Here is a 26,969-nt window from a genome sequence, read left to right on the forward strand (position 1 = left end):
TCCAACAGCAAGAGGAATGCAAGATTTGTCATACCTAAACACAGCCAGTCAAAACTCCCTCACCCACAGCTGCATACGAGTCACACACACACACACACACACACACAAACACACACACACACACACACACACACACACACACACACTCAACTAGTTTCTCTGCGGAAACACACTTAAAACTGGGAGCATTGCCCAACAGCTTTTAGGACCACATTGAATTTACACCATCCAGTGTTTTTCTGTCTTGGTCATGTAGTCATATATTGACAATCAGTGGTCCAGGATGGATAAACTGTTTTTCTTCCTTTGAAATGCAACGGTCTTATTGCTACATGAAAATGGAGACAACATTTTATGGACGGCAACAAAAAAAATGTAAGATCGCCAATAGATCAGGGGCCAATTCATAAACCTTCAACTAAAAAAAATATCTTGTTTTATGGAAGCTTGGCTCAATCATCTCTCCATGGAGTTTTCTGCACAACAATTTAGCCTTGGAAGAAAATAGCAAGACATTTTTTGTTATGGCTATGGCGCTTCAGTGTTTAAGACAGCTGCGTGTACCACTGTCTGCATTGTTGGATAACTATTGGTTATCTGGTGTTGTATTACACATTTTCACATTGGAAACAATTGCGAGATATCCACCTAAAAATGAAACAACTCTAAAAAAGATTGAGGATAGAAATTCTTGAGTTCGAAATATCCAGACTTTTGGCCGGGCTTGCGATGGATTTCCAGCGGAGACTATTGGTGCCAGTTAAAAGTTTCAAAGTTGGCGACCAGGAGTTAGAGTACAATAAACATCAATAATGACACAAACGAGGAAACCCGTGTCTAACTGTCCCACTTAATATCAAACTGTGTTTTTTGTTATCATTACATGGTTTGGTATTTTTCACAAACATTTTTTAACCCATTCAATTCTATTGCTTGTATTTTACTGATGTACGTGCAGCTCACATCCTGCCTATTAAATTTGCGCGGTGGTCAAGCTTGCTCTGTTTTCAAAGTGTTCTAGGCATCATTTAGCCTCTCTCGAAGAAAAATTGCTCTATGCTTGTGTTGTCTTCGGCTGGACAAATAGTTAAAATCGCAAAAAGGATTAACGTTTTTTAGAGTTCCTCGAGAGGTAATCTAAAGGGCAGAAGAGTGCAGAAGCCTGTCCGCCTGTCAGAGTAATCGCCACACGCCATCAGTCATCAGAACATACAATGGTGGATAACTATGGTGGCCAAGAAATGTCACAACAAACACAAACGCCACAAGACAATACATAAATCCAGAACACAACAACTTTCAGCTACAGCATGATTGTAAAGGCCACAACAAAAATCAAATGCCACCACACAATAACATAAAGCCATAAAACAACTTTAAACCATCAAAGCCATAACACAACTTTAAACCATCAATGAAGTTACCGCGGACAAAATGTTCCCGACCGACAAAGTGGCTGAGGCGGAAGGTTAAAAACGGTGCAGTAAACATAGTATCCATCCATCCATTTTCTACCGCTTATTCCCTTTTGGGGTCGCAGGGGGCGCTGGCGCCTATCTCAGCTACAATCGGGCGGAAGGCGGGATACACCCTGGACAAGTCGCCACCTCATCGCAGGTAAACATAGTATATTATGGTTATTAAAAATGCAAAATAAAGTTATTTCTGGCTGAAAGAGTGGTCACACTTCACTTACTTTTGCAACTTTGGTCATTACACAGTTTTCAACCTTCCACCTCAGTTATTCGGTGCATTGGCCAAACTTTGTCCGCAGTCACTTACGTTGCCTCTTTATGGTGAGCTTTGGCTTAAAGTTGTTGTGGCGTTTGTATTTGTTGTAGCTTTTCCACTTGTGCTATAGCTGAAAGTTGTTGATGTGGCTTTATATGGTTGTGTTATGGTGTTTGCGTTTGTTGTGCCTTTTCTTGGCCACCCCAGCTGTTTATTAAAATGAGAGTAGTAGCAGGTAAAATCACTGCTCATTTACCCTGAAAATATTTGGTTGCTATTCATTTCTCAGGAAAACCCCAAGAGTTGTTGATTGCACTTGATTTTGGATATTAGTATTGTATTATTTTCATGTTGAAAAACAAACACCGCAGGTAATTTTATTTTTAAAATGTTAGTTACCGTACTTTTATTGAACATTTATTGAATTAGGAAAATGAGTAGAAAAAGTTCCCCCTTTATAATTCAACCTTAACTGTTTGGTATTTGTCTTTTTTTACTTGACTGACGTTATGTTCGTAAGTCTGCTTGCCGCTCCTGTTTTGCCGTTCAAAGCTAAGTGCTATCTTTCTATCTGTGTGCTTCTTCTAATAATTGTACAGCTTTCTTTAATCCTTCAACACATTTGGTAGTCTTTTTAAACTTACAAAGCACCCACTCTCTGTTTCACCACCTCACTTTCAGTTAGCTAGTTGCTGAAGTAGCGAAGCAAAGTTAGTCCCGGTCCGAAGTTACTGTGCTCTGAAGGCAGCAAGAACCTGACTCAGTGGAAGAATGAAGGTGAATATGGCTTCCTGTTCTTTATGCACCTTACTCATGGATCGGTTGGCTCTACTAGAGGGCAGTGTCTGCCAGTTAGAGCAGAGTAATTTGGTAACCTTAGGCGCAGAGGACACGTTTGCTAGCGTTAGCTGTAGCGAGCTGACTAGCCGACTAGCCCAGTGTGTAGCAGCCCCAAGCGGCCTACAAGCCACGGGTGAACCAGTTGAGACGCGTAATAGATACAGAGCCCTTTGGCTAGTCCTACACCCCAGTCTACCAGATACCACGCCTTAGTCATAGGGGACTCCATCACCCGGAACATAAAGCTTAGTAAACCAGCGATAATTAAGTGTATTCCCGGGACATTGAAACTAATTTTAGGGAGCTGACTCGCAACAGGCCGAGTAAACACGTACAACAGGCTAATAGCACCACTAGCTACGCGATCGTAGTTGTACACGTCGTCTCCTAAGACACACGGATGAGAAAGTCAGACATTACAAAGAAAAACCTAGTTGGGACGTGTAATCTTGCTAGAAAGACGTCTCGTCATTGGGTACCTGCCTCGGACCCCCTGACTGCGAGAGGCAATGATGAGAGAGGTATAGCAGATTAGTCTCGCATAACACGTGGCTGGCTAGTTTTTGTAGAGAACGTTTATTAATAATTGGCCCTCTTTCTGGGGCAACCCGAGCTTGCTGAAGACTGACAGCCTTCACCCTAACCAGGGTCATTACCATCTAGAAACATAGATTACTGTTTGAGTCACACTTGGCTGAGTACACTAGAGTAAGATCGGACACAGGCAACTTGAGCGCCTGTTAGCCTGGTTGAGGACTCAGTTCAGATAGGATTAACCAGGGCAAGGCTGGAAAATTCCTGCACACATAGCGTTTGTCGTAGAATAATACATGACTCGCATGTTTTTTCTGTAGTGACTATGCCAGAGGTGAACATGTATTCAACTGAGGTGGAAAATTATGAAGCACTAAATCGATTGCAGCACCAAGCAAATAATCTCTAGATCCCCACCATATCAATTCCTAGATGTGATCGAAATTATCTAAGGCGCACTAAGCGAACGACATAATAATATTAACTTCTAATTATTAATGCCTGAAAACAGCCCACTTACCTAAAATATGGGCGTTTTAAAATTCCTATTATTGCCCCCCAAAGCGATATTATTTAATGAGGTCATAAGAGACAACAATCTTAACCTCATTGGTCTCTGTATGGCTTGGCTAAAACCAGATTAATATTTTCCACTTAACGAGGCATCTCCTAACTATACGAAGGCACATATTGCCATCCCCTTAAAAGGGGGGGAGGAGTCTCACTAATATCCAATGAAAACCTTAGCCTTAGCCCTAACCTAAGTAATAGATATAAATCATTTGAGGTGCTTACCATGAGGTCTGTCACACTGTTACCGCTCCATCTGGCTGTTATCTATCGCCCCCCCGAGGCCCTATTCGGACTTTATCAGTGATTGTTCAGAGCTTGTTGCTGATCTAGCGATGCACACAGATTAATACAATTATAATTGGGGATTTTAATATCCATATGAATACCCCATCAGACCCTTTGTATATGATTCTCCAGACTATAATTGATAGCTGTGGTCTAACACAAATAATAAACAATACAATGATCTAGAGCAGGGGTAGGGAACCTATGGCTCTAGAGGAAGATATGCCTCTTTTGATGACTGCACCTGGCTCTCTGATATATCTGACCTGACGTTGCTTAACACGATAAATAATGAATAATTCCACTTGTAATCACAGTGTTAAAAATAATGTTAAAATTATAAAACATTCTCATGCATTTTTAATCCATCCATCCGTTTTCTACCGCACCTGTTCAAGAAGTTGCGTTACTGGTAAGAAGTTATTTATTTATTATTGGTTAGTGTGGGGCTTGCCCTCCTGGGGGTTCTTCAGACCACCAAGCACCGACATGAGAGCCTGTTTCAGGGTTACAATATTGTTTTATTTTTCAATAAGTCTCTCAGTTGCTTTCCAGCAATAGTATTTCCAGCCCCAACCCAGTCTCTCCTCCTGGCTGCTGCTTATAACAGCGCGACAGGTGATTAGATAACAAGGCCCAAGTGGGCCATCTACGCACCTGTCGCTGCAGGCCCGCAGGCCACACCCCCTCCACAGTTAGCTTCAGAATAACAATGTTATTACAAAGAATAAGAGACCTGTTATACTCTAGAAATGTTGTTCTTACTTAAAAATGTACGTGTTTAGTTGTGTTCAGTGTTAAAAAAAAAAATTATATGGCTCTTACGGAAATATATTTTAAAATATTTGGCTTTTTGGGTCCCTCAGCCAAAAAGGTTCCCGACCCCTGATCTACAAGAAGCTGAGCGTCACAGTCTTTTTCAATCAGTTTAATTGTTGCTCGTTATGGTTCTAATCACATCTACAGGTGTTTTCAACACCTGATTGAAAAGACCTTATTCAAATTCTGTGCTTAAGAGTTATGATCTTCAAGGGGTTGAATAATTTTGTCAATGAGATATTAAGAGAAATGACACGGTTTGGTATGTGACAAAATATAATGTTGTCATTCAAGTTGCATTTGTCTGTTTAATGCATCTTTATTTGATATGACCATAAACAAAATACAGAATAAATGTCCAACTTGCTAAAACACCATAATTGTGTGGGGGTTGAATAATTTGATCACAACTGTAGTCCTTGGCCAAACCATACGTTTGTATATGAATGTTACAGTAAGCCTTATGATTGTATTGTGTTTGTATGAATAAGTGCATGTGTACCTTGTTTGAGTGTTAATGAAACTGTGATATTTAAGACATTACATATATAAAACATCTTCTGTGAAACAAAAACAATTGTGTGCTGCTAATTTTTTTCCCATTTAGTAGCACCGATGCTACTAGTGAAAAAGCTAAGCTGATTAGGGACTTATTCAACATCAATAAATCAAGCTCAAACATTATTTTTGAAGACTTGCGAGCTGAGAAATTACTGTGTATTTAATTGAAAATATTTTCTGGAACGGAGTAAAAATCACTATTTTTGAATACTTGCGAGCTGAGGAAATGACTGTATATTCAATAGAAAATATTTTTAGGAACGGAGTTAAAAAAAAGAAAAAAAATCACAATATTTTTGAATAATTGCTAGATGAGAAATTACTGTATGTTCCATAGAAAATATTTTCTGGAACGGAGTAAAAATCATATTGGGGATAAATTATGTACTGAAAGACTTAAAGGATGTATTTTGCACCAAAGGTCAAAATGATTTCCTCCCACTAATGAGTGGAGTGTTTGGCTTATTGCTCCAGTTTGTTCCTGTCTATACTTAAATTCCAATGCAGCCTCCCTACGGCCTTTCCAGTGTACGTGCCTGGGTCTAATGACCACTGGTGCAGTCAGCCCCGCAGAGAACACATGCCGCAATGTACATGCAGTCTGCAGCTTTGACCAGCAGTTGACACAAAGAAGGAAACCTGCAGAGCTGCACAACAAGCCGTGCGGGCGGCCTGCTCTGCAAGTGGATGCATGCTCTATGGACGAGCGTGATGAACAGGAAATAGGTTGTGTCTGGAAGGGTGGGTGGGAAGTCAAAACCTCATGTCTGGGATGCATGGCCTTCTTTGTCATTAAAGGGAAGTGCGCCTGCCTCTTTTGTCTTCAATTAGTTTCTCTGAAGAGCACAGAGACATCTTTAAGAGAGGGGTTTAAATAATGACCCTTCATCAGGCAGGGGGAGGCCAGAGGGTGGATAAGAAAAACAACTTTACTGGGCTCGCTTTGAACATTTAGAGGTAGAGAGGTTAGTCAGCATAACAGATGGCTGCAAAGATCACCGGGGACAATATGGTGTAGCTCTATAATGGATGGGGGACATCTGCAGAGAAGGAACTAAAGCCAGAAGGCTAGATAAGCAAGGTGCATTATTACAATGGATAACATTCAGTGGCACTGGACAGTTGATTATTTTTTGGCAAATTTCTCTGCCCGGGTAGACAGCACTTTGCAGTAAAAAGACCAAAGGACTTTAGCTATTCCTTGTCTGTGCAAAATGCAGTTGGCTCAAAGTAAGAGAGGGTTTCTGACTCATCTTCACATGAATCCAGACAGAGAATTCCTTCCATTATACTGCAGCTCAGCTGCCATCGTCATCATCATCATAGTTAACCCCCTGTACAAGATCAGCCTTTGTCCATAATACTGTAAAACAAATGCTGGTAGCTCACTAAAAGTCATTTGTGTCTAAGACATGGCTCACTAAACACATCTGTGCAATGCATAACTTTTAAAAGTGACCCACTTACTTGTAAAAAGCTACAAAAGCTCAAGATAGTGATTTCAGCTTGAGGGTCCACTGATTCAGGGCTGCTACCTGAACTTTATACTTATGAAGGGCATGCTGGTGCTTTAGATCATGTAAATGGACAACAGATGGCCCGGTGTGAAGGTTCGAGTAAACAGTATTTGCCTTATGCACGTCGTTTACAGAATTGTGCAATGAAACGTTGGCCAAATCAAAACAAAATGCTGCTTAACACGACAACAAAAGTGAACCAACCCTGGGACTCCAAAAAATGAAAGAGGAACTTGAAAAACTAGTGAGATCAACAACGAAGCAAATGATTGTGAGGAATGAAGAAAAAAGTGCAGGTTTATAGGAGAACTGCAAAGAGGAGACTATTTAGTAAATAGCAGTAAACAGATGCGTGCAGCTGCGTGAGTTTGGATGGCCCATGTAAGCGATGTGTTCTCTCATTTAACCCCAGGGGGCCTAAATAACAACAACATTAAAGTGGATGGGGAAAAAAAAAATTTCACATCTTTGCAAAAAGGTCAGAAGAAAATCACGACAACTAATTGCTAAAGTTGATCAGTTGCATGTATATGCATAGCCATTAAGCGAGCACATTGTGAAAAATGGACAAGTATGTTATTACCTTAATATAAACAAATGCACAAACTACATATGATTGGCAACAACATCTGTGGAATGTAATCTGAGAAGACATTCTTATGCTATAGTAGACAAATATCCTATGTATCAATTATGTTGATCTATTGTTCGGGGAACGTACGTGCGTTTACCAAATGTTAAATACAGTATTTTACCATGGCCACACTTTGTTCTTCTATCATTTCTCACACTGGTGTGCATCCTGAAGCTCATCAATAATATACCCCTAAAAGTAGGCACACAACTTACTTACGTAAGAATAATTTTGTATAAATACCAACAGGTTGGAAGAAAGAACACTGTTACTAATGGGTTTCAGACTGCCTTTCCTTTGGGGTATTGAATAAACACTATAAAAAGACCAATTATAAGCCTGACTTATGCCTGCTTTCATGGGGCAAAAAAGTATTTAGTCAGCCAGCGATTGTGCAAGTTCTCCCACTTCAAATGATGACAGAGGTCTGTCATTTTCATCATAGGTACACTTCAACTGTGAGAGACAGAATGTGAAAAAATAATCCAGGAATTCACATTGTAGGAATTTTAAAGAATTTATTTGTAAATGATGGTGGAAAATAAGTATTTGGTCAAGCATTCAAAGCTCTCACTGATGGAAGGAGGTTTTGGCTCAAAATCTCACGATACATGGCCCCATTCATTCTTTCCTTAACACGGATCAATCGTCCTGTCCCCTTAGCAGAAAAACAGCCCCAAAATGGATACATGGATGATACAGCAGATGATTGTTAGAATATCATGTGGTCAGATGAAACCAAAATAGAACTTTTTGGTATAAACTCAACTCGTCGTGTTTGGAGGAAGAAGAATATGGAGTTGCATCCCAAGAACACCATACCTACTGTGAAGCATGGCGGTGGAAACATCATGCTTTGGGGCTGTTTTTCTGCTAAGGGGACAGGACGGTTGATCCGTGTTAAGGAAAGAATGAATGGGGCCATGTATTGTGAGATTTTAAGCCAAAACCTCCTTTGAATGGTTGACCAAATACTTATTTTCCACCATAATTTACAAATAAATTCTTTAAAATTCCTGGATTTTTTTTTCACATTCTGTCTGTCACAGTTGAAGTGTACCTATGATGAAAATGACAGACGTCTGTCATCATTTTAAGTGGGAGAACTTGCACAATCGGTGGCTGACTAAATACTTTTTTGCCCCTCTGTACATGAAAGTGAAATGTTACCTTGGGGAGCACCGGCGTAGCTTTCTTGCTCTTCTTTTCTGAGGGATCGTCCAACAAATCCGGCTCAAAGGTATAGAGCTCTGCCAGCTCATTCATGGTAAAGTGCCTTTCAATCTGCTGCTGGTCCACCACACGGAATGACAGAGACTGTTTGGTCACCTGCCGGTCATAAATCTTGTCTTCCATTGTGCCCTGAGGAAAAAAAAAATCAATCCAGGAAAGATATTCATGTGAGTTACAGGGTGCCAAGAAGTTATAGGTTTGTACCATTTGCTTGGCACAAGTTCAGTGATATATATTAGCTGGCTAAATCACCTGCGCCAGGAACCTGTAGACAAACACGGTCTTCAGTTGGCCAAAGCGATACACCCTGAATATACTCTGAATGTCGTATGAAGGATTCCAAGAGGCGTCAAATATGATGACCCGGTTGGCCCCCACCAGGTTGATGCCAAGGGAGCCAGCTCGTGTCGAAATGAGGAACAAACGACCCCTGGGACGGATAGAATAGTGGAAAAAAATTGTAGATTGAAGACTTTCACAAGTATCAGATATGAATCAATAAAAAACCTTGGGTTGGCGGGGTCATTGAAGTCTTCTGCCCACTTCTTCCTGGTGGTGGCATTGGTGGAGCCGTCCAGACGATAGTAGTCAATATTCCTGTACCACTTGCCTTCACCTTAGGAGACATATGACCGTTAAGAAAACCTGCAGAAGGTCCTTCAACAACACATGTCAACATCAACTACGCCGTTTCTTGTCAAAGACGACCCGGTATGGGCATTAGCAGATAGGCGGCTATGGCGGCGGGAGGCTCGCTGAATGTAACCTTCAATGTGGCCACCCCCCTACTAGCCTTCATAAGCAACAGTTGAGTATGTTTCCAATTACAGCAATGTGATCTTTTCATTACAAATTAGGAACCCTTGAGCAAACATTTTTGGTGGAATAAAAAGTCAAGGTCTAATCATTTTTAAAAATGAAAGTAAGAACAGCTGCTGAAATGTAATTAGGAACATGACCTTACACCGGTGGCAGCCTGTATGCGTGTGCACGTTTAAGGCCAATAAGCACACAAGTGTGTACAAAAAAATACATGTTGCACGTGGGCTGGCTTCAGGGAGGCTTGCATCTCAGCATGGAAAATACTACCCGAAAGAAAATGTTAGCATTTTTGGTATCGCACACAGTTGGTCAGTTCAAAGAGTCTGGTGTAAAACTATTAAGACACATTTTGGGAGAGGCAACGAAGCTCAATAAAAGCTCAGTAAATCAGTAAATGGCATATTTTATTAAAGGGGAACATTATCACCAAACCTATGCAAGCGTCAATATATACCTTGATGGTGCAGAAAAAAGACCATGTATTTTTTTAACTGATTTCCAAACTCTAAATGGGTGAATTTTGGCAAATTAAACGCCTTTCTGTTTATCTCTCTTTTAGCGATGACGTCAGAACGTGACGTCACCGAGGTAACACACCCGCCATTTTCATTTTCACATTACAAACACCGGGTCCCAGCTCTGTTATTTTCCGTTTTTTCGACTATTTTTGGGAACCTTGGAGACATCATGCCTGGTGGGTGTGTTGTCGGAGGGTGTAACAACACTAACAGGGAGGGATTCAAGTTGCACCACTGGCAAGAAATCTGCCGCCAGACCCCCATTGAATGTACCAAAGTGTCTTCACATTTGACCGGCGATGCTAAGACAGACATGGCACAGAGATGTATGGATAACCTGCAGATGCATTTGCAACCATTAAGTCAACCAAATCACAAAGGTGAGTTTTGTTGATGTTGTTGACTTATGTGCTAATCAGACATATTTGGTCACGGCATGACTGCCAGCTAATCGATGCTAACATGCTACACTAATCGATGCTAACATGCTATTTACGCTAGCTGTATGTACATTTGAAACTAGATACCCACATTTAATGTGAAACAAACACTTACCAATCGACGGATTTAAGTTGCTCCAGTGTCACAAGATGCGAAAGTCCTGATCGTTTGGTCCGCACATTTTACCGGCGATGCTAATAAGGCAGCCATGCTATGGGCCACTTCATTAGGTACACCCACGCTAAGGCCGAATAGCGTCAATAGCTATTTGCTCAATAGCTTCAATTCCTTCTTCAATTTCGTTTTCGCTATCTGCCTCTATACTCCGACCATCTGTTTCCATACGTGCGTAATCTGTTGAATTGCTTAGGCCGCTGAAATCAGAGTCTGAATCCAAGCTAATGTCGCTATATTTTGCTGTGGTAACCGCCATGTTGTTTGTATTGGGAGCCCTGTATGACGTCACAGGGAAATAGATAGTGGTTTCGAAGATAGCGAAAATAAGGCACTTTAAAGCTTTATTTAGGGATATTCCGGGACCGTTAAAATTTTGAAAAAAAATTAAAAAAATAGAACAAGCCACTGGGAACGGATTTTTATTGTTTTTACCCTTTTGTAATTGTGATAATGTTCCCCTTTAAATCAGTGCCTGGTTAGTTTTACCACATTACAAAACTACGAGCAGCATTGCAAAGCAGAACATTCAGTCGGAAGCTGATCACAGGTCAATAAAGGATCATTCAGTGAAATAATTAAGGGCCTCACAAGTGAGCCAAATGACATCTTCCTGTAAAAAAAGAAATGTGGTACCAGAGTACAAAGCCCACCTTTGTATGGTGAGACCTTCTTTTCATCTGCAGCTCTGCAAGACAGCTCCAGGAAATCCTCTATCAGGTCCAAAGAGATAAGAGACTGACTGAACACCAACCTGTAGACAGGCAAAGATTCCTCGGTGTCACTTTACTTTTTTCAAACGCTATTCAATTACAATACAAACCAGCTACATACAAACGGCACAATGCGAAGATGCGTGCGGATACGCTGGGAGCGCTGACACACTTACACTTTGTCATCCACTTCCTCTGCCATGCGCAGAATCTCAAAGAGGACCATCAATTTCCCAGAGTGCGCCAGGATTTCAGCGTCGGCCTCGGTGACAAACTCCTTGTGCCAGTCAGCAGTGGGGCTCCCTGGTGCGGAGCCAGACGGTTGATGTTCTTTGCAACACAGACACACAAATTAGCGTCAAACCTGTACACAGTCACAACAACTGGCTCGAACAAACCCAGCTTTTGCCAAATTGACAACACAATCACGCGTTTGCATGCACATTTGTAGAAGTTGTTTTTATTCAAACACTAAATGAAAGGTTATTTGAAGTTTTGTTTATGGGGAACAATATGCACACCATCTTCTACATGGTTATGGGGCCTACAAACTAAAAAACCCACATCTGGTAATGTGTGACCACTCATCATCACATTTTGTCCACGTTAGGTTGTCAAGCTCGATTACTTTCAGTCGGAACAAGCAAAGCTCTTCAGCAGGCTTCAAACTTACCTTCCTCTACCGGCTCTGGCCTGTTTCGCCCCTCTCCATTCTTGCCTCGAGAGCTGCTGTTCCACTCCTTGATGACTTCCACATCATCGCTATCAGAGTCATCAGATCCCCTCGTTCTACCCTTGCCTTTCTTCTTTTTCCTATTAAGGAGGGACAGAGGAGGACACAGGGTCAGCGAGAGTAACAGATGGAAGGAAAGGGGGGTTGAGGGGCGGGGGGATGTCAATGTGTCTCTTGCTTTATAAATACTCAACACAGGGAATTGGAGTATTTACTTTTTTTTCTTTTCATCTTCTGAACTCAGACTCATGGAAGATTCGTCAGTTTCTGAAGCGATGAATTCCTCCATACTGTCCTCGTCAAAGAAACCCTGCGGGAAAAAAAAAGGCTGGTCAGGCTAAAATATGTGGTGGACCAAATGTTGACAGCAGGATGCTGTGCAGCAGAACCAATAATGAACCATGTGATGAGCAACGGTGCCGTGTTTGTTTTCTTCTGTTCTAAATCATCTTTTATTTCCTAGAATAATGGATGATAAGATCTTCTGTATTCGAAATTATTTTCCAAGTTCTCACGTCGTGTTTAGCGATGTTACATCTCATTTTCCCATTCCTACCCTGTTTTCTTTACTGATGTAATCCAGCTGAAGGCACCAGGGATGGGTCCAAATTCTGCTGAGCATCTGGAAATCCTGGAAGAGTTTGGTCCCTGCGCGGCCCCGGCCCCCCTCTGAAGCTTTCCCCACACCTGCAACATGAGGGAGAGATTCCAGAAGATTGAATGTGTGTTGGACAGGCGCTTCTTCTTTTTATACATACATAGAATCATCACAGTCCAACATGAAGACAAATCTTAACGTGAATCAGGATGAGTATCTTTCAAACTTTAACTAATACAGTACCAATTTCCAGTAGCTGGGAATCAATACTAGTACTCAACAGAACTAGTTGTTGGGACTTTTGTGTCTGTTCATGTGGTAATAAATCATAATTTTCTTAAAAATAACATAACTTTTTTATTTGACACGTAGCTAATAACTGTCCTGCCTAGTGGTTATATCTTGTTTTCTTGCACTTCTTAGTCACATTTGTCAGTATGCATGTATTTCAGTTTGTCCTCTGTGGTTTGCTGGCGTCAGGAAGTAGTCTTTGCAATTATGTTTACTGTGCCAGCCTTGTCTTTTGTTCATCTTAGTTGTAGTTTTCATTATCACATTTGGAAGTGTAAAATTGCTAAAGTTGATCAGTTGCATGTATATGCATAGCCATTAAGCTAGCACATTGTGAAAAGTGGAGCCTTACAGTACATTCCATTTGTACTGGAAAGTCGGAATTTCCAAATTCCTCGGCGGAAGTTTCAACTGGAATGCCCCTTAGGGTCGAATTTCCAACTCGGACAGTAGGAGCCTTCTCAACCCCCCTGAGTTGGCTTCAAAAATGGCTGTTATGAGGGTAAACAATAATAGCTTCTGACTAGCTTTTATGACACTAAATCAGCCGTATACAATGTATTGTTTGACGTATAAACAGTATATGGTAATGTTTCTGTAGTGTAAATTACTTCTTTCATGTGGTATATGCACATTACATCACTAGCAATGGCATTTTTGGGTTTCCTCTTCATCCGTGTTTGAAGGTTGCAGAAGGAGCACATATATGACCAGAAATTTATATTTTAATTATTATATTATATTCAGACACGGAAAATGCCTGAATAGCTTTCTTGGATGTGTCCATCTTGATTTCCGACCTCGTAACTGGAACGCTTGGCCTTAAGGTGACTCCCAGATCAGACTTCCAACTTCCAAGGTGAACGGCATACACCATTACTTTTAGACGCTTTCTATCAGGCATTAACAATTGCAAGATTACCTAGAAGCAGTCCGCTACAAAGACGCCTGTCGACACAACGTCACTTGCAACAAAAGGTATCTCGCAATATGGTACCATGAGTCGGTCCTCTGTAGTACCGACAGAATTCGGTCGGTAGCTAGTAAAGTACTGATTTTGGTACACATTTTCCTGATTACGCTCCTTTTTTAAGATCAAGTTCCAGAACACTTCAGAGGCACAATGGCTTGAGAAAAATAGTCTTCAACGGGCAAGTGTGGTGGCTGCAACAGGTTACGAGTTATAAGAGGCTTTTTGGAAGCAGCACTAAGAGAAGAAACGTTCACTGACTAACTGGTTGTCTGGAGGGTAAACACATTGCAGAGTCACAATATCAGCGTTGCACATTGCCACAAACCACCCACATGCTCACTCCTGCATTTGTTTTCATGATTTGTACAGAATCTCAGGTACCCCCTAACCACCTACACATCTTTCTTTTTCCTCTATGCCCCCACATCTACTCCCTTCACCCGCCTCCCCCTGACCCCACTCCCAGAGCTCTTCATTAGGGAGACGTGGGAAACTGTGCTTAAACCCTGCCTGCGGCACTTTGCCAGCTGCCACTCTTACACACGCACACACACACACACAGACACAGTGCCACATTCTGAGAGGAAAATCTACTAAATGACTTAAAGCGGAACAGAAAAGCAAAGTAGTAGATGAAAAGCTATGCAGTTATAAATAAATAAAAGCAGTCAGTAAATGGCACTCGGTAAAGGGAGCACTGTGAAACAAACAAAGATTGTAAAAGGATTCAGCCTTGTCGAAGGTTAAGCATGTTACCAGTACAATCTTTAGTGTGCTTTAGTTTTCTCTCTGGGTGAGTTTATATTCCATCATAGCAGCCCCTAGTGGTAATGCCACAAATTACACTAAACTACAACAGCAACCCTTTTCACACAGGCTGGCCAAACCAAGACTTATCTGACAATTGCAGTATTTACGAGGAGTGCCGGAAAAATATTTGACTCATTATTTATTAAGATTCGGAATCATCAATCTAAAATGTTCAACCATCTATTAGGAAAACATGTTTTTTAAAAGGCGTCCGTATAGTATAGTTCCAGCAGCAAGGGGAAAAGTCAGCTATTGCAGCTAACGTTAGCTTGCTTTAGATGTTGCTAATGTTTCATCATGGAAGAGAAACAAATAGTCTTCAATGAAGGCAAATATTTGGGTGCACTTAGTGTTCTACAATTTTGTAGGTAAGACTTAACATGACATATTTAATGGAGTTAATACTTAATCGCTGGTTGCATGCATTTTATACTTGCTATATTTGTATTTGTTCAAGTTTTCCGTTAATTCTTGTATGAGATTTATGTGCAGACTTAAAGCATAGCGATCGTGTGGAGCCAAAAACCTGTTCAAACAGTAGGATCGCAAAGTCAGACTGGGCTAGAGTATATAAAACGATTGTCTATTTAGCAAATACACTGAAATACACTTTTGGGAAATATCGAGGCATTTCCTCTCTTGTTTGCAATATATTTACATTCGTGTGTGTGTATTATTATATGTAGTAGTCTGCAACAGTAACTGATATTAAATATTTCTAGTCACACAATTGTTTGAATACTTTCCATATGCTGAAATCTTTAATGTTTTGCATTTAATTGAGTTCAGCTAAATAAGAAAGGTACAAAGGTTTGCATTTTCCTACAGTTTTTGTGACCACAGCATCTCTGTATTTACAAATTTACAATCACTTATTGACCTTTTTAACCTATATTTTCTTGAACATAACCAGTTTTTTAAAGTCATGGCTGCTTTTATTCAGTTCCTAACAATGGCTCTCTTAGGAAAATATTTTGAAATACCGGAAAGGGGGAAATGCATTTTTTCCAGTTAAGAAAAATAATTTATCTGTAGAAATCCCATATTCTTTTTTAATAATTAAAACTGGCAAACGTTTACAATCTGTGTTAAGATCTTGAGACTCCCGACTATTTCTGGATTGTAGATTTTTTCTGAATTACCTGGAGTATTGTTTGTGAATTGTTTTAATAGAGAATGGATTTTAAATCGAATAGTCACGCAAAAAATCAGAATCAAACGGAATTTGCCGAATGATTTACATCGTAGACATTTTTTGAAAAAAAAACAAACAAAAAAAAAAACAGTGAAGTTGGCAGTTTGTGTAAACCGTAAATAAAAAGATAATACAGTGAATTACAAATCTTTTTCAACCTATATTCAATTGAATAGACTGTAAATATAAGATACTTAACATTTGAACTGGTAAACTTTGTTAATTTCTGCAAATATTGGCTCATTTGGATTTTGATGCCTGCAACATGTTTTAAAAAAGTGGGCACAATGGCAAAATGGACTGAAAAAGTTGAGGAATGCTCATGAAACATTTATTTGGAACATCCCACAGGTGAACAGGCTATTTGTGAACAGGTGGGTGCGGTGATTGGGTATAAAAGCAGTTTCCATTAAATGCTCAGTCATTCCCAAACACGGATGTGGCGAGCGTCACCACTTTGTGAACAAATGAGTTAGCAAATTGTCCAACATTTTAAGAACAACATTTCTCAACGAGCTATTGCAAGGAATTTAGGGATTTCTCCATCTACGGTGTGTAATATCATCAAAAGGTTCAGAGAATCTGGACAAATCACTGCATGTAAGCAGCAATTCCGGTGACCTTGGATCCCTTAGGTGGTACTGCATCAAAAGCCGACAGTGTGTAAAGGATATCACCACATGGGCTCAGGAACACTTCAGAAAACCACTGTCAGTAACTACAGATCGTTACTACATCTGTAAGGGCAAGTTATAACTACTATGCAAAGCGAAAGCCACATCAGTGTGTAAAGGATATCACCACATGGGCTCAGGAACACTTCAGAAAACCACTGTCAGTAACTACAGATCGTTACTACATCTGTAAGGGCAAGTTATAACTCTACTATGCAAAGCAAAAGCCATTTATTAACAACACCCAGAGACGCCGCCGGCTTTGCTGGGACTGATGCTAAGTGAAAAAGGACTGTTATAGCCACAAAGTTCAAAAGCCAGCATCTGTGATAGTATGGGGGTGTATTAGTGCCCCAAGGCATGGGTAACTTACACATCTGTGAAGGCGCCATTAATAATGAAAGGTACATACGGGTTATGGAGCAACATATATTGATGTCCAAGCGACGTCTTTTTCATGGACAACCCTGCTTATTTCAGCAAGACAATGCCAAGCCACATTCTGCAAGTGTTACAACAGCGTGGCTTCGTAGTAAAAGAGGGCGGTTACTAACCTGGCCTGCCTGTAGTCCAGACCTGTCTCCCATTGAAAATGTGTGGCGCATTATGAAGCATAAAATACGACAATAAAGACCCAGGACTTAGGCTGTACATCAAGCAAGAACGGAAAATAATTCCAACTGAAAAGCTTGAAAAGCTGGTGTCCTCGGTTCCCAAACGAGTGTTGTTAAAAGGAAAGGCCATGTATCACAGTGGTAAACATGCCCCTGTGCAATACTTTTTTGCAATGTGTTGCTGGCATTACATTTTAAGTTAATGATTTGCAAAAAATAATTCAGTTTCTCAGTTCGAACATTAAATATGTTGTCGTTACAGACTATTTACTTGAATATAAGTTCAAAATGATTTGCAAAAAATTACATTCAGTGCCAACTTCACTGGTTGTGGGTTTTGTGCATCACACCATACACTGTCCTACTCATTTGGAGATCCTGGGTCACTGTGTAAACGCTCAAACGCAGATATCCCACTTGCAATACTGTGTAAAAAGCAGATGTGGGATGTTGCCGGATGTTCTGTTAAGGCTCAGATGAATAATATTTGTGGGAGCGCTGTGTGAAAAAGGCTGGAATGTATTGAAAATCAGAGGAGAGAAGAAAATTCTCACCAGTGAAGTGCTCCAGGTAGTATCTGTAGAGTTTACACTGGATTGGAGTAACTCTGATAGACAACACATACTCATGCTTGGGAGGCAGGAACTTGGTGAGCGCAGTGTAATCTTTCCTCTGAAAAATCAGAAAAAACATATTTTTAGTAAAAAATAACATGCTAACCAAAAAAAAAAAAAAAAAAGAGTAGAGAAGTCAAGGCGTTACCTGAACACAGCCAGCCAGCATCTCATACAGGATATGAGCCCTCTTTTTCATGATGCGTACATCTTGCATTGTGGAGTCAGCACATTGACCGTTCTGGATGGGGTTGATGAAACGATTGCGGAACTCTTTAACTGACCCAAGCAGGTTCTCTTTGATGAAGTTCACCATGCAGTGGTCTGATAAAAAGGGACGAGGGAGTCAGAAAAGCTCGGCTTTCAAAAACTGATCCAACAGTAGCCTGGATTACATTCAATAAGGTTATTTTGAAGAGGTGTTCCAGTCAGCACAACCCTCCTCCTTGTCGTAATGGAGTTCATCGCTTTGGACACGGCAGACGCCTCATTCTTTAGGATGTGACCTTCGTCACAGATCACCAAATCTGGACCTGGAGGAAAAGCAGAGTGGAAAATTCAAAGACAATCTGATCAGAGTTGGGAAAGCAGGGAGCTGTATGCCTTTACAATATATTTTTAAATGACATGAATGAATGGCCCCCAAATTGCTTTATTAGAACCAGGTATGTCCGAATCCATCTAAAATCTACAATATAAACTCTGATGTAAGCAGTCCTGCTGCGTGATGACTTGTGCAAAGCTGGACAGCCAGTTAACATCTGCATGTCCTCCAATAAGCACACAAGGTTGGTCTTTTCTTGTATTTTAGTGAAGTCATTAAAAAAGTTAACTATGGTAGGCTATACAATAAAATAATTATAGTTACATATCACTAACAAAGTCTAAACAGCAGAAATGTTCTAGAAAGTATCCCCTAACAAATGTGTCTGGACCATTTAACTTAGCACAAATACAAATTAACACACAATTTGAAAAGCATATGTCCATCATAAGGTCAGTGTTTTCCATGCCGATTGTGGTTTTCTCACTACTTTATCACACCTTGTCTAATATTCCACACAACAAAATAAAAGTATGTACAATGATTAGGGTTGGGTATCGAGTATCGATTGGAACCGGGACTAACTTTCCGATTCTCCCGGGAATCGTTCAAAAGTTTAAATTTCGATTCCTAGTTTCGATACCCAGTCCACCGACCGGAAAAAAATAATAAGTCCGCCGACCCAGAAGAAGAAGCCGCTGAACACCAACGAAGAAGCGCCCACCCCCGGGAGTGCGAGGATAGCCGAGCGAGTCAGTCAAGCATGGATAGCTGGCGTCGACGGTCCAAAGTGTGGCTTTATTTTACTAAAAAAAATGAAATATTGGCGAAATGTAACACGTGCGACAGGACTGTTTCGTGCTTAGGCGGGTGCACGTCGAACATGATGAAGCACCTCAGAGTTCATGGAGTACAAATAAATAGGTGTCCCGTCTTGGACAGGAGACACTATCTGTCCAGAACGCTCACGCATCCTGCCTGAGAAGGCGGATATGGTCGTTTTCCTAAACAAGAACTGTCTCTGATTTTATACTGTACCTGCTGCTAATCTGGACTGGGTTTTGCAAGTTGTTTCTTATTGTTTATTTGCTTTTCTGCACCAGGTTAGCCCATCAGTGGGAGCACAGTAACATGTTTAAGTACCTGCAGCATCATAGACTTGTGTGTGTAAATGTGCTTTCATGAGGTTTCCTGCAGCATCATACACTTGTGTAAATGTGCTTTCATGAGGTTTCCTGCAGCATCATACACTTATGTGTAAATGTGCTTTCATGAGGTTTTCAAAAATAAAGCTCTCTTGATGAAAGTGTACCCCTGTGAAAATGTATTCATAATATTTATATTGAAGTTCATAGATTTGATATTTATATTCTAGCGTGAGGAATTTATAGTAAAGTTCATAAAACGTTAATATAATTAAAATTGATGGAGAATGTCAGACTTTCATTCAGAAAGACTGTAGGTTAGCTAGCTCATTTAAAATATCCTAAACTTTTTTTTGACTCTGCCTTTTTTTTTTTTTTTAAAAGAAAGAATGGGAATCGTCAGGAATCAGAATCGAAACAAAGAATCTGAATCGTTCGAATTCAAAAAATACCCAACCCTAACAATGATTCCTGCTGATATTGTACTCTATTAACATCAGTATCGGCCAACACTCAAGGCTTCAATATTGTTATCCGATAGGAAGTGAAAAGGCTGTATCGGGATTTGAGATAACTATCAGAACCATGTATTAGCCCCCTGAATTAAAGTGTATGTCAAATATATAATGGTATAACTTGATTAGTAAAATAACCTGAGCTAAAATGGTAATAAAATAAAAATTTAGAAAAACATCCAAAAAAAGAGATAAAAGAAAAAACTAGTCATTCATTTCCCCTAGCAAGAAAATATATAAGATCAATTAAACGTATTTGCTAGTGTGTACAGTGTATTTATCTATTGACTTTTCATAATTGTATGTTAGTTTAGAAACTTCACCATACCTGGATCAACCAGAGTTTTCTGGAATGTTTCCTTTAGCTTCTTGCTTTTGATGTTCCTACCCTGTGTCAGGTTTCGGTACATCTCGTAGCCAATGATCATAACACCCCCCATATCTTGCCATTGCTGGAGGGCGACCCCTCGCTCCTGTGGCCTCTTTACTGTGGCCAGCTCCGTCACCTGTTTAATACACCATGGATCAATGGGTAATCCTCCAAAAATAAGATTGGCAATGAACAGCTGCCAAAGCAAGTGATTACCTCCAAACACTCATCATCTTTCATTCCCTCCTGCCATTTCTCAAACTCGTTGACCCAATTAAGGACCGTGTTTAGGGGACAAACCACCAGGGCTGTTGAGAAGTTGAGCTTCTCACATAGGATCAAAGTATGAAGGAACGTCACCACCTACAGGGAAAAAAGAAAACTGCAGTTAAAGTTGATAGGCACAGATTAACCTGTTAGTGTGACATTTGTATTCTGCTTTTAACACATTGTAAAGATGGGCAATCTCATTGACAGCCGGTCACTTTGACTCACCTGCAGTGTTTTTCCAAGACCCATACAATGTGCAAGAATACAGCCAGAGCCAACAGACTTCTCAATTTTCTTAACGGACTCACAGCAGCAGTCCCACATGAACTGCACTCCTGAAACATAAGAAAGAAAATGAAAGGGCTCATTAATACAAGTTGGTTATGGCAACAGAGTCTGAGACTGTACATTAAAATACACCAGCCATTTCTTTTCAATTGTCTCTTGAGGCAATTTAGCCAACAAACTACAGCTAATAAACTGCACTCTGTTGGTTGATGCAAAGTAGTGAAATGTATTATAAAATAACATAAATTAATTCATACAAATGCCAGCTCAAATTCCACAGAATCAATGTTAGCCCAACCACAGAATTAGAAGGACAAACATCTGATAACCTGAGCTGCAGACCGCATGCAACACTACAGTACAAAAGCTGTGCTATGACTAACTAAATATTACAAGTCATCTTCAAAACACCCTGTCCTCAAAGGGGGAGTCAGTTGTATTGATTTCATTACATTTTAAAAGAGAACGTTCATGTTAAAATTATGGTTGTCTTGACTCACGATACAAGTTTTCCACTTCCGATACGATTCAAATATTTTCGATATGAGCCGTTTTCTGACTGTATCTTCAGTATGTCTTATTTACGTGCCGAAGCACTCCCAAGCCCTTTTCAACAGTGTATAACGCCGTCAGCCATGTTATCATTTTTTAGCGCTTCCATATCAGGTCTACTGACAGATACCGTATTTTTCGGACTATGCTCCCGACATATACTCCCGAGCGACTTATGTGTGAAATTATTCACACATTACCGTAAAATATCAAATAATATTATTCATCTCATTCGCGGAAGAGACGAAGAAAATGTCAGCAATCGTCACACACACGTCAACCAATAAGAATTTGGCGGGGGAGGGTCATGGCAGAAGTGTATTGTGGGTCATGGAATGCTAACTTCTATGTGCTACTGCCGTAGCTATTAAAATGGAGCATTTCATTGTTGGCGGTAACTTATAAAAACTGAGAAGGGCTGAACAAAAATGGCAGCGAAAAGGAAATCATGTAGTGCAGATTACAAGCTGGACGTAGTGAAATATGCAGCAGAAAACGACAAGAGGAAGCGGCACATACCTTTGGAGTTGGCAGAGTTGTTTAGAAGCGACATCAAGGAAGAATATTTCATGGGATTTATCGATTAGGAGTGACAGATTGTTTGGTAAACGTATAGCATGTTCTATATGTTCTAGTTATTTGAATGACTCTTACCATAATATGCTAGGTGAACATACCAGGCACCTTCTCAGTTGGTTATTTATGCCTCATATAACCTACACTTATTCAGCCTGTTGTTCACTATTCTTTATGTATATTAAATTGCATTTCAAATGTCTATTCTTGGTGTTGGATTTTATCAAATAAATTTCCCCAAAAATGCGATTTATACTTACTGTATTTTCCGCACTATAAGGCCCACCTAAAAACCTCAAATTTTCTCAAAAGCTGACAGTGCGCCTTATAATCCGGTGTGCCTTATATATGGACCAATATTGAGCCACAACAGGTCTCGCGACTACGGTAAGCAGCCACCGACTTCATTTTCCCCCGTAGAAGAAGTGCGCTTTTTCTTCTACGATAAGCAGCCGCCGACTTCATTTTCCCACGTAGAAAAAGAAGCGGGCTTCTTCTACGGTAAGCAGCCGCTGACTTCATTTTCCCACGTAGAAAAAGAAGCGGGCTTCTTCTACGGTAAGCAGCCGCTGACTTCATTTTCCCACGTAGAAAAAGAAGTGGGCTTCTTCTACGGTAAGCAGCCGCTGACTTCATTTTCCCACGTAGAAAAAGAATCGGGCTTCTTCTACGGTAAGCAGCCGCTGACTTCATTTTCCCCCGTAGAAGAAGTGCGCTTTTTCTTCTACGGTAAGCAGCCGCCGACTTCATTTTCCCACGTAGAAGAAGTGCGCTTTTTCTTCTACGGTAAGCAGCCGCTGACTTAATTTTCCCACGTAGAAAAGAAGCGGGCTTCTTCTACGGTAAGCAGCAGCCGACTTCATTTTCCCACATAGAAGTGCGCTTTTTCTTCTACGATAAGCAGCCGCCGACTTCATTTTCCCACGTAGAAAAAGAAGCGGGCTTCTTCTACGGTAAGCAGCTGCTGACTTCATTTTCCTCCGTAGAAGAAGTAGCGCGCAGTGCATACTGGGATATATGACTGCAGAAGGCGTGCCATTTCTGTGTGTTTATGTAAAGAGCCCAAGATGTCTCCTATTAAGAGACACACTTGCACGCAGAGTTTAAAATCAAGGCGATCAGTCACGCAGTAGAAGACGGGAATAGAGCAGCAGCGAGAGAATTTAACATTAACAGCAGCGACACTGACTCCTTTAATGACGACTTCGACGTTGGATGTCGTATTTGCCCAACTGTTTAATTCGGACACTGAAGAAGAAGAATTTGAGGGATTCGTGGATGAGGAATAACTTAATATAGTGAGCTTTACATGTTTGTGTGTTGTGTGACATTATCGGAGCAACGTTGAGTTATTGATTTATTATTGCTTTGCACTATTTCGAGTGTTACTATATTGTGATTGCACTAACGTTTGATTTACCGTAATAGTATCAGACTGTCTTTTACGTGTTTATTGAATCGGGGAAAATAATAAAACAGCTGTTTATTCATTTTGGGAGTGAACGGAGTTGTCAGAACGCTGGTTTGTAATCTATTAATAAAGCTTGACTGACTTATCTGACTGTTTTGTTGACATTCCCTTTAGCGCAGCTCCATCTAAAGGATGCATAACGTAACCCCAGCCTCTAAAATAGCGTCTATTCTATGCGCCTTATAATGCGGTGCGCCTTATATATGAACAACGTTTTAAAATAGGCCATTCATTGAAGGTGCGCCTTATAATCCGGCGCGCCTTATAGTGCGGAAAATACGGTACTTCGGTGCGACATATATATGTTTTTTTCCTTCTTTATCATGCATTTTCGGCCGGTGCGACGTATACTCCGGAGCGACTTATAATATGAAAAATACGGTACATTATAACTACAGCATATGCGACAGCGCAGGATTTTATCATGCATGTAGGGGCCAAATAAGGAACTTATTGACTACAATTGAACAAAAACGGCAGAATCACGCAAACCTCTTCAGTTAAACCTTTACCATATGTGGAGATATGTGCCTAAATATGTAACTAAAACAAAATACTTCACTAAAGTCTCAAATTCAAACGACTCCTTTGGAGCAAGTTTGGAAGAGCAAAATACTTCACTAAAGTCTCAAATACAAACGACTCCTTTTGAAGCAAGTATTTGGCGGTGTCTTTGAAGAACATCTCCATCTTGAGGGGTGAGAAGTAGTACTCCTCTTTATTGTGGATCAATAAAGTTTGTCTAAGTCTAAGAAGGTAAAATTATTTTATTAACACCTTCGCCATGCCTCCATAGTTTTATTTCACATTTCCAGCACTTATGAGGATCCAAAATACACAAAATATGGGACTAATAGGTAAGAAAAGTTGGTTTTGAATAATAAGACCCCTTTAAATAATATGCAACTATTATTGCAGTGACCAAACAAAGGAAACGGGAAAAGTGGATGACATGCAGTGTTGGATTAGTAAACACAAGCAAAGGGTTTCTTTAGGAATGGCAATAGTTTGTTGCGGTGGCAAGAGTTGAGGGCTGCTGATTGTCGATTCGTTGAAAGTTTGACCACAAATGAAGGAGAGCTCTTCTTTGCACTGTAGTACATACGCAAAAGCCTAACCCGCTTGCAACCATAGTAGTAGGTTTACGTCAACGGCAAGTGAGCGTCATCGTTAATTGCCAGTATTTTTGAAATGATGAGCACGCCTTTATTCCAGGCTCGCACACTTTTGCCCTATCCCTGCAGAGTGGCCGTGTCCGCACGCTGTGTCGGAGAACACAAATAAGAAACGTGTAATTTCAGGCACGGAAAAAAAAAACTAACTTAAGCACAAAACGGGATAAAAGGGCTCTTAATCATTATCGGCTATTTCCCAACAAATAGCGGGATATAATTTTGAGGCGATAAAGCACTTTTACTTTGTTTCCTCTATCTACTAAAAAGAATGCGAGTAAGAAGGCACTGTAAATGCCAAAGGTCCCAGAAAATATTATAGGGGGAAAGGAGAGGTTGGTGACAAATAGACGTCCACCACTATAACAGAGGCAATTGTTAATGGAACAGATGAAAGTGTTTATGGATTTAACGACAGCATTTGACACAATTAATCATAATATCTTAAAAAAATTAGATCAGTATATAATCAGAGGATTGGTCTTGAATTGAGTCAGGAGCTTCTTAACCAACAGGAAACAATACGCGAAGATAGGTGAGAATTTGTCAACAGTGCTAAAGATATCTTGGGGCACACCCCAGGGATCAATACTGGGACCAAATTCTTCAATTTCTATACAAACAACATTTGTAAAGTTACAAATTACTTAAAGTTAATATTATTTTCAGACGACATGACCGTGTTTTGTTTAGGAGAGAACACAAGGAAGTTATGAATAATAACAACAGAAGAAATTAACAAATGAAAGACAAATACACAGAGTAGATATTGACTGGGTAAATATTATTAGGTCTATTTTTCACGATACATTGCAATACTAAAATTCCCGACCTGCAAAATTTTTCCTTTTAGTAGCACATCAAGAATGTTAGTAGTGCAATGAAACAATTACATTTTTCCCTTTCACCAAATAAAAAAGCTAAGCAATCTTGCAGTCTTGTCTTACCGTCAACCTGGTGAGGTTTGAGCTTGGTCACAAGGTTTCTGTGCACCTGCACCAATGGCTCCTTGGTCTCTTCGTTTTCATCCAGAACCAGCTTTGTGGTGATGGGACAGACCATCTGGGAAGCCTCTTCTACCACAATTGTCTGAACAGAAACAATAGAAAATCATTTTATTCAAAAAAAAAACAAGCCAACAATGATTTTACAGGCAATGCATTTATCCTCAGACAGCCAACAGACAGTTAAAATGGGTTTCTCCTTCCAGAATATTATACTTGTGTATAAAGGAGTTAAAGTCGACCTCTAATCAACCAAATCCTTGGAAAAGGTCTTAAACATTAAATAGAATGTAACATTATTATGGTGGCAAACTGTGAAAAAATAAATAAATAAATAAATAAAAATGCTGAATTTGAAGCCATAAAATACATTTCCAAAATCCAGACACTTTCATTTGCTGTACCTCTCTGAGTTTCTTCCTCAGCTCCTCTCTATCGGAAATACGCTTCCGCCTGTCCTCCTCCTCTTTGAGAGCATCTCGCGTCTCTGTCCGGAGCTTGTCATCCTTTAGAATTTTGCGGATCTTTTTGCGGCCTTTGCGGTCCTCGCCATCTGGGTCATCGTCATCTTCCTCTCCACTCTGTGGAAATGAACATAAAGTTAAGCTCTCAGATCTTCAGCCCTTAAGGGGCAAAAAGAAAAAAAAAAATACTCTGCCAGCTTTGATCAGTAGCCTACTAGTCCTAGGAGTAGTGTGTACCCTCAGTAATCATTCACACTCCAGGGATGAATTTCAAATATAATTTAGGTGTCATGCGTGGCTGGACTAGCTATAGTTAACCAAGTCCATTTCCACCACCTTGCAATCAAACAAGGAGGACATTTCAGGAGGACTAAAACTAGGCCATATATATTTTTATATTTGAAATACCTTCTCATTGCTGGAAGAATCCTGTACTTTAATGCGGCGCCTCTTCTTCTTCTTTTTTGAACCTCTTTGCTTCTCATTGTCCTTCTTCTTCGACGATCTATAAACACAGAATTTGAGTCAAAGTAACAAGTCTATATTATTGCATCTACCGGAAATTCCGTACTTTAAGCCGCTACTTTTTTCATTCACTTTGAACCTTGCGGCTTATAAAACGGTGTGGCTAACTTATAGATTTTTCTTCGCTGACGGCCATAACGCAAATAGTTTTCAAAAAATAAGCAAATGTAAAGGTG

At 40.2% G+C, this 26,969-nt stretch overlaps 1 protein-coding gene across 7 annotated transcripts in view; it reads right to left on the reverse strand.

Annotated features, from left to right (window-relative positions):
* The window catches only part of atrx (ATRX chromatin remodeler), a 77,195-nt gene that overhangs the window by 24,665 nt on the left and 25,561 nt on the right, over positions 1-26,969 (reverse strand). For all 7 annotated transcript variants that reach the window (XM_061899692.1, XM_061899691.1, XM_061899687.1 and 4 more), the window contains 17 exons: positions 26,677-26,773; positions 26,209-26,385; positions 25,748-25,889; positions 20,967-21,076; positions 20,688-20,834; positions 20,430-20,607; positions 18,293-18,430; positions 18,046-18,221; positions 17,838-17,955; positions 12,685-12,815; positions 12,344-12,438; positions 12,069-12,208; positions 11,572-11,725; positions 11,336-11,436; positions 9,235-9,343; positions 8,980-9,157; positions 8,665-8,856 (listed from right to left, as the gene is read on the reverse strand). In XM_061899692.1, coding sequence (XP_061755676.1) covers positions 8,665-8,856; positions 8,980-9,157; positions 9,235-9,343; positions 11,336-11,436; positions 11,572-11,725; positions 12,069-12,208; positions 12,344-12,438; positions 12,685-12,815; positions 17,838-17,955; positions 18,046-18,221; positions 18,293-18,430; positions 20,430-20,607; positions 20,688-20,834; positions 20,967-21,076; positions 25,748-25,889; positions 26,209-26,385; positions 26,677-26,773 — 2,383 coding nt within the window. The remainder of the gene's footprint in view (positions 1-8,664; positions 8,857-8,979; positions 9,158-9,234; positions 9,344-11,335; positions 11,437-11,571; positions 11,726-12,068; positions 12,209-12,343; positions 12,439-12,684; positions 12,816-17,837; positions 17,956-18,045; positions 18,222-18,292; positions 18,431-20,429; positions 20,608-20,687; positions 20,835-20,966; positions 21,077-25,747; positions 25,890-26,208; positions 26,386-26,676; positions 26,774-26,969) is intronic.

This window comes from Nerophis ophidion, linkage group LG05 (genome assembly GCF_033978795.1).
Source record: "Nerophis ophidion isolate RoL-2023_Sa linkage group LG05, RoL_Noph_v1.0, whole genome shotgun sequence".
Taxonomy (NCBI): Eukaryota; Metazoa; Chordata; class Actinopteri; order Syngnathiformes; family Syngnathidae; genus Nerophis; species Nerophis ophidion.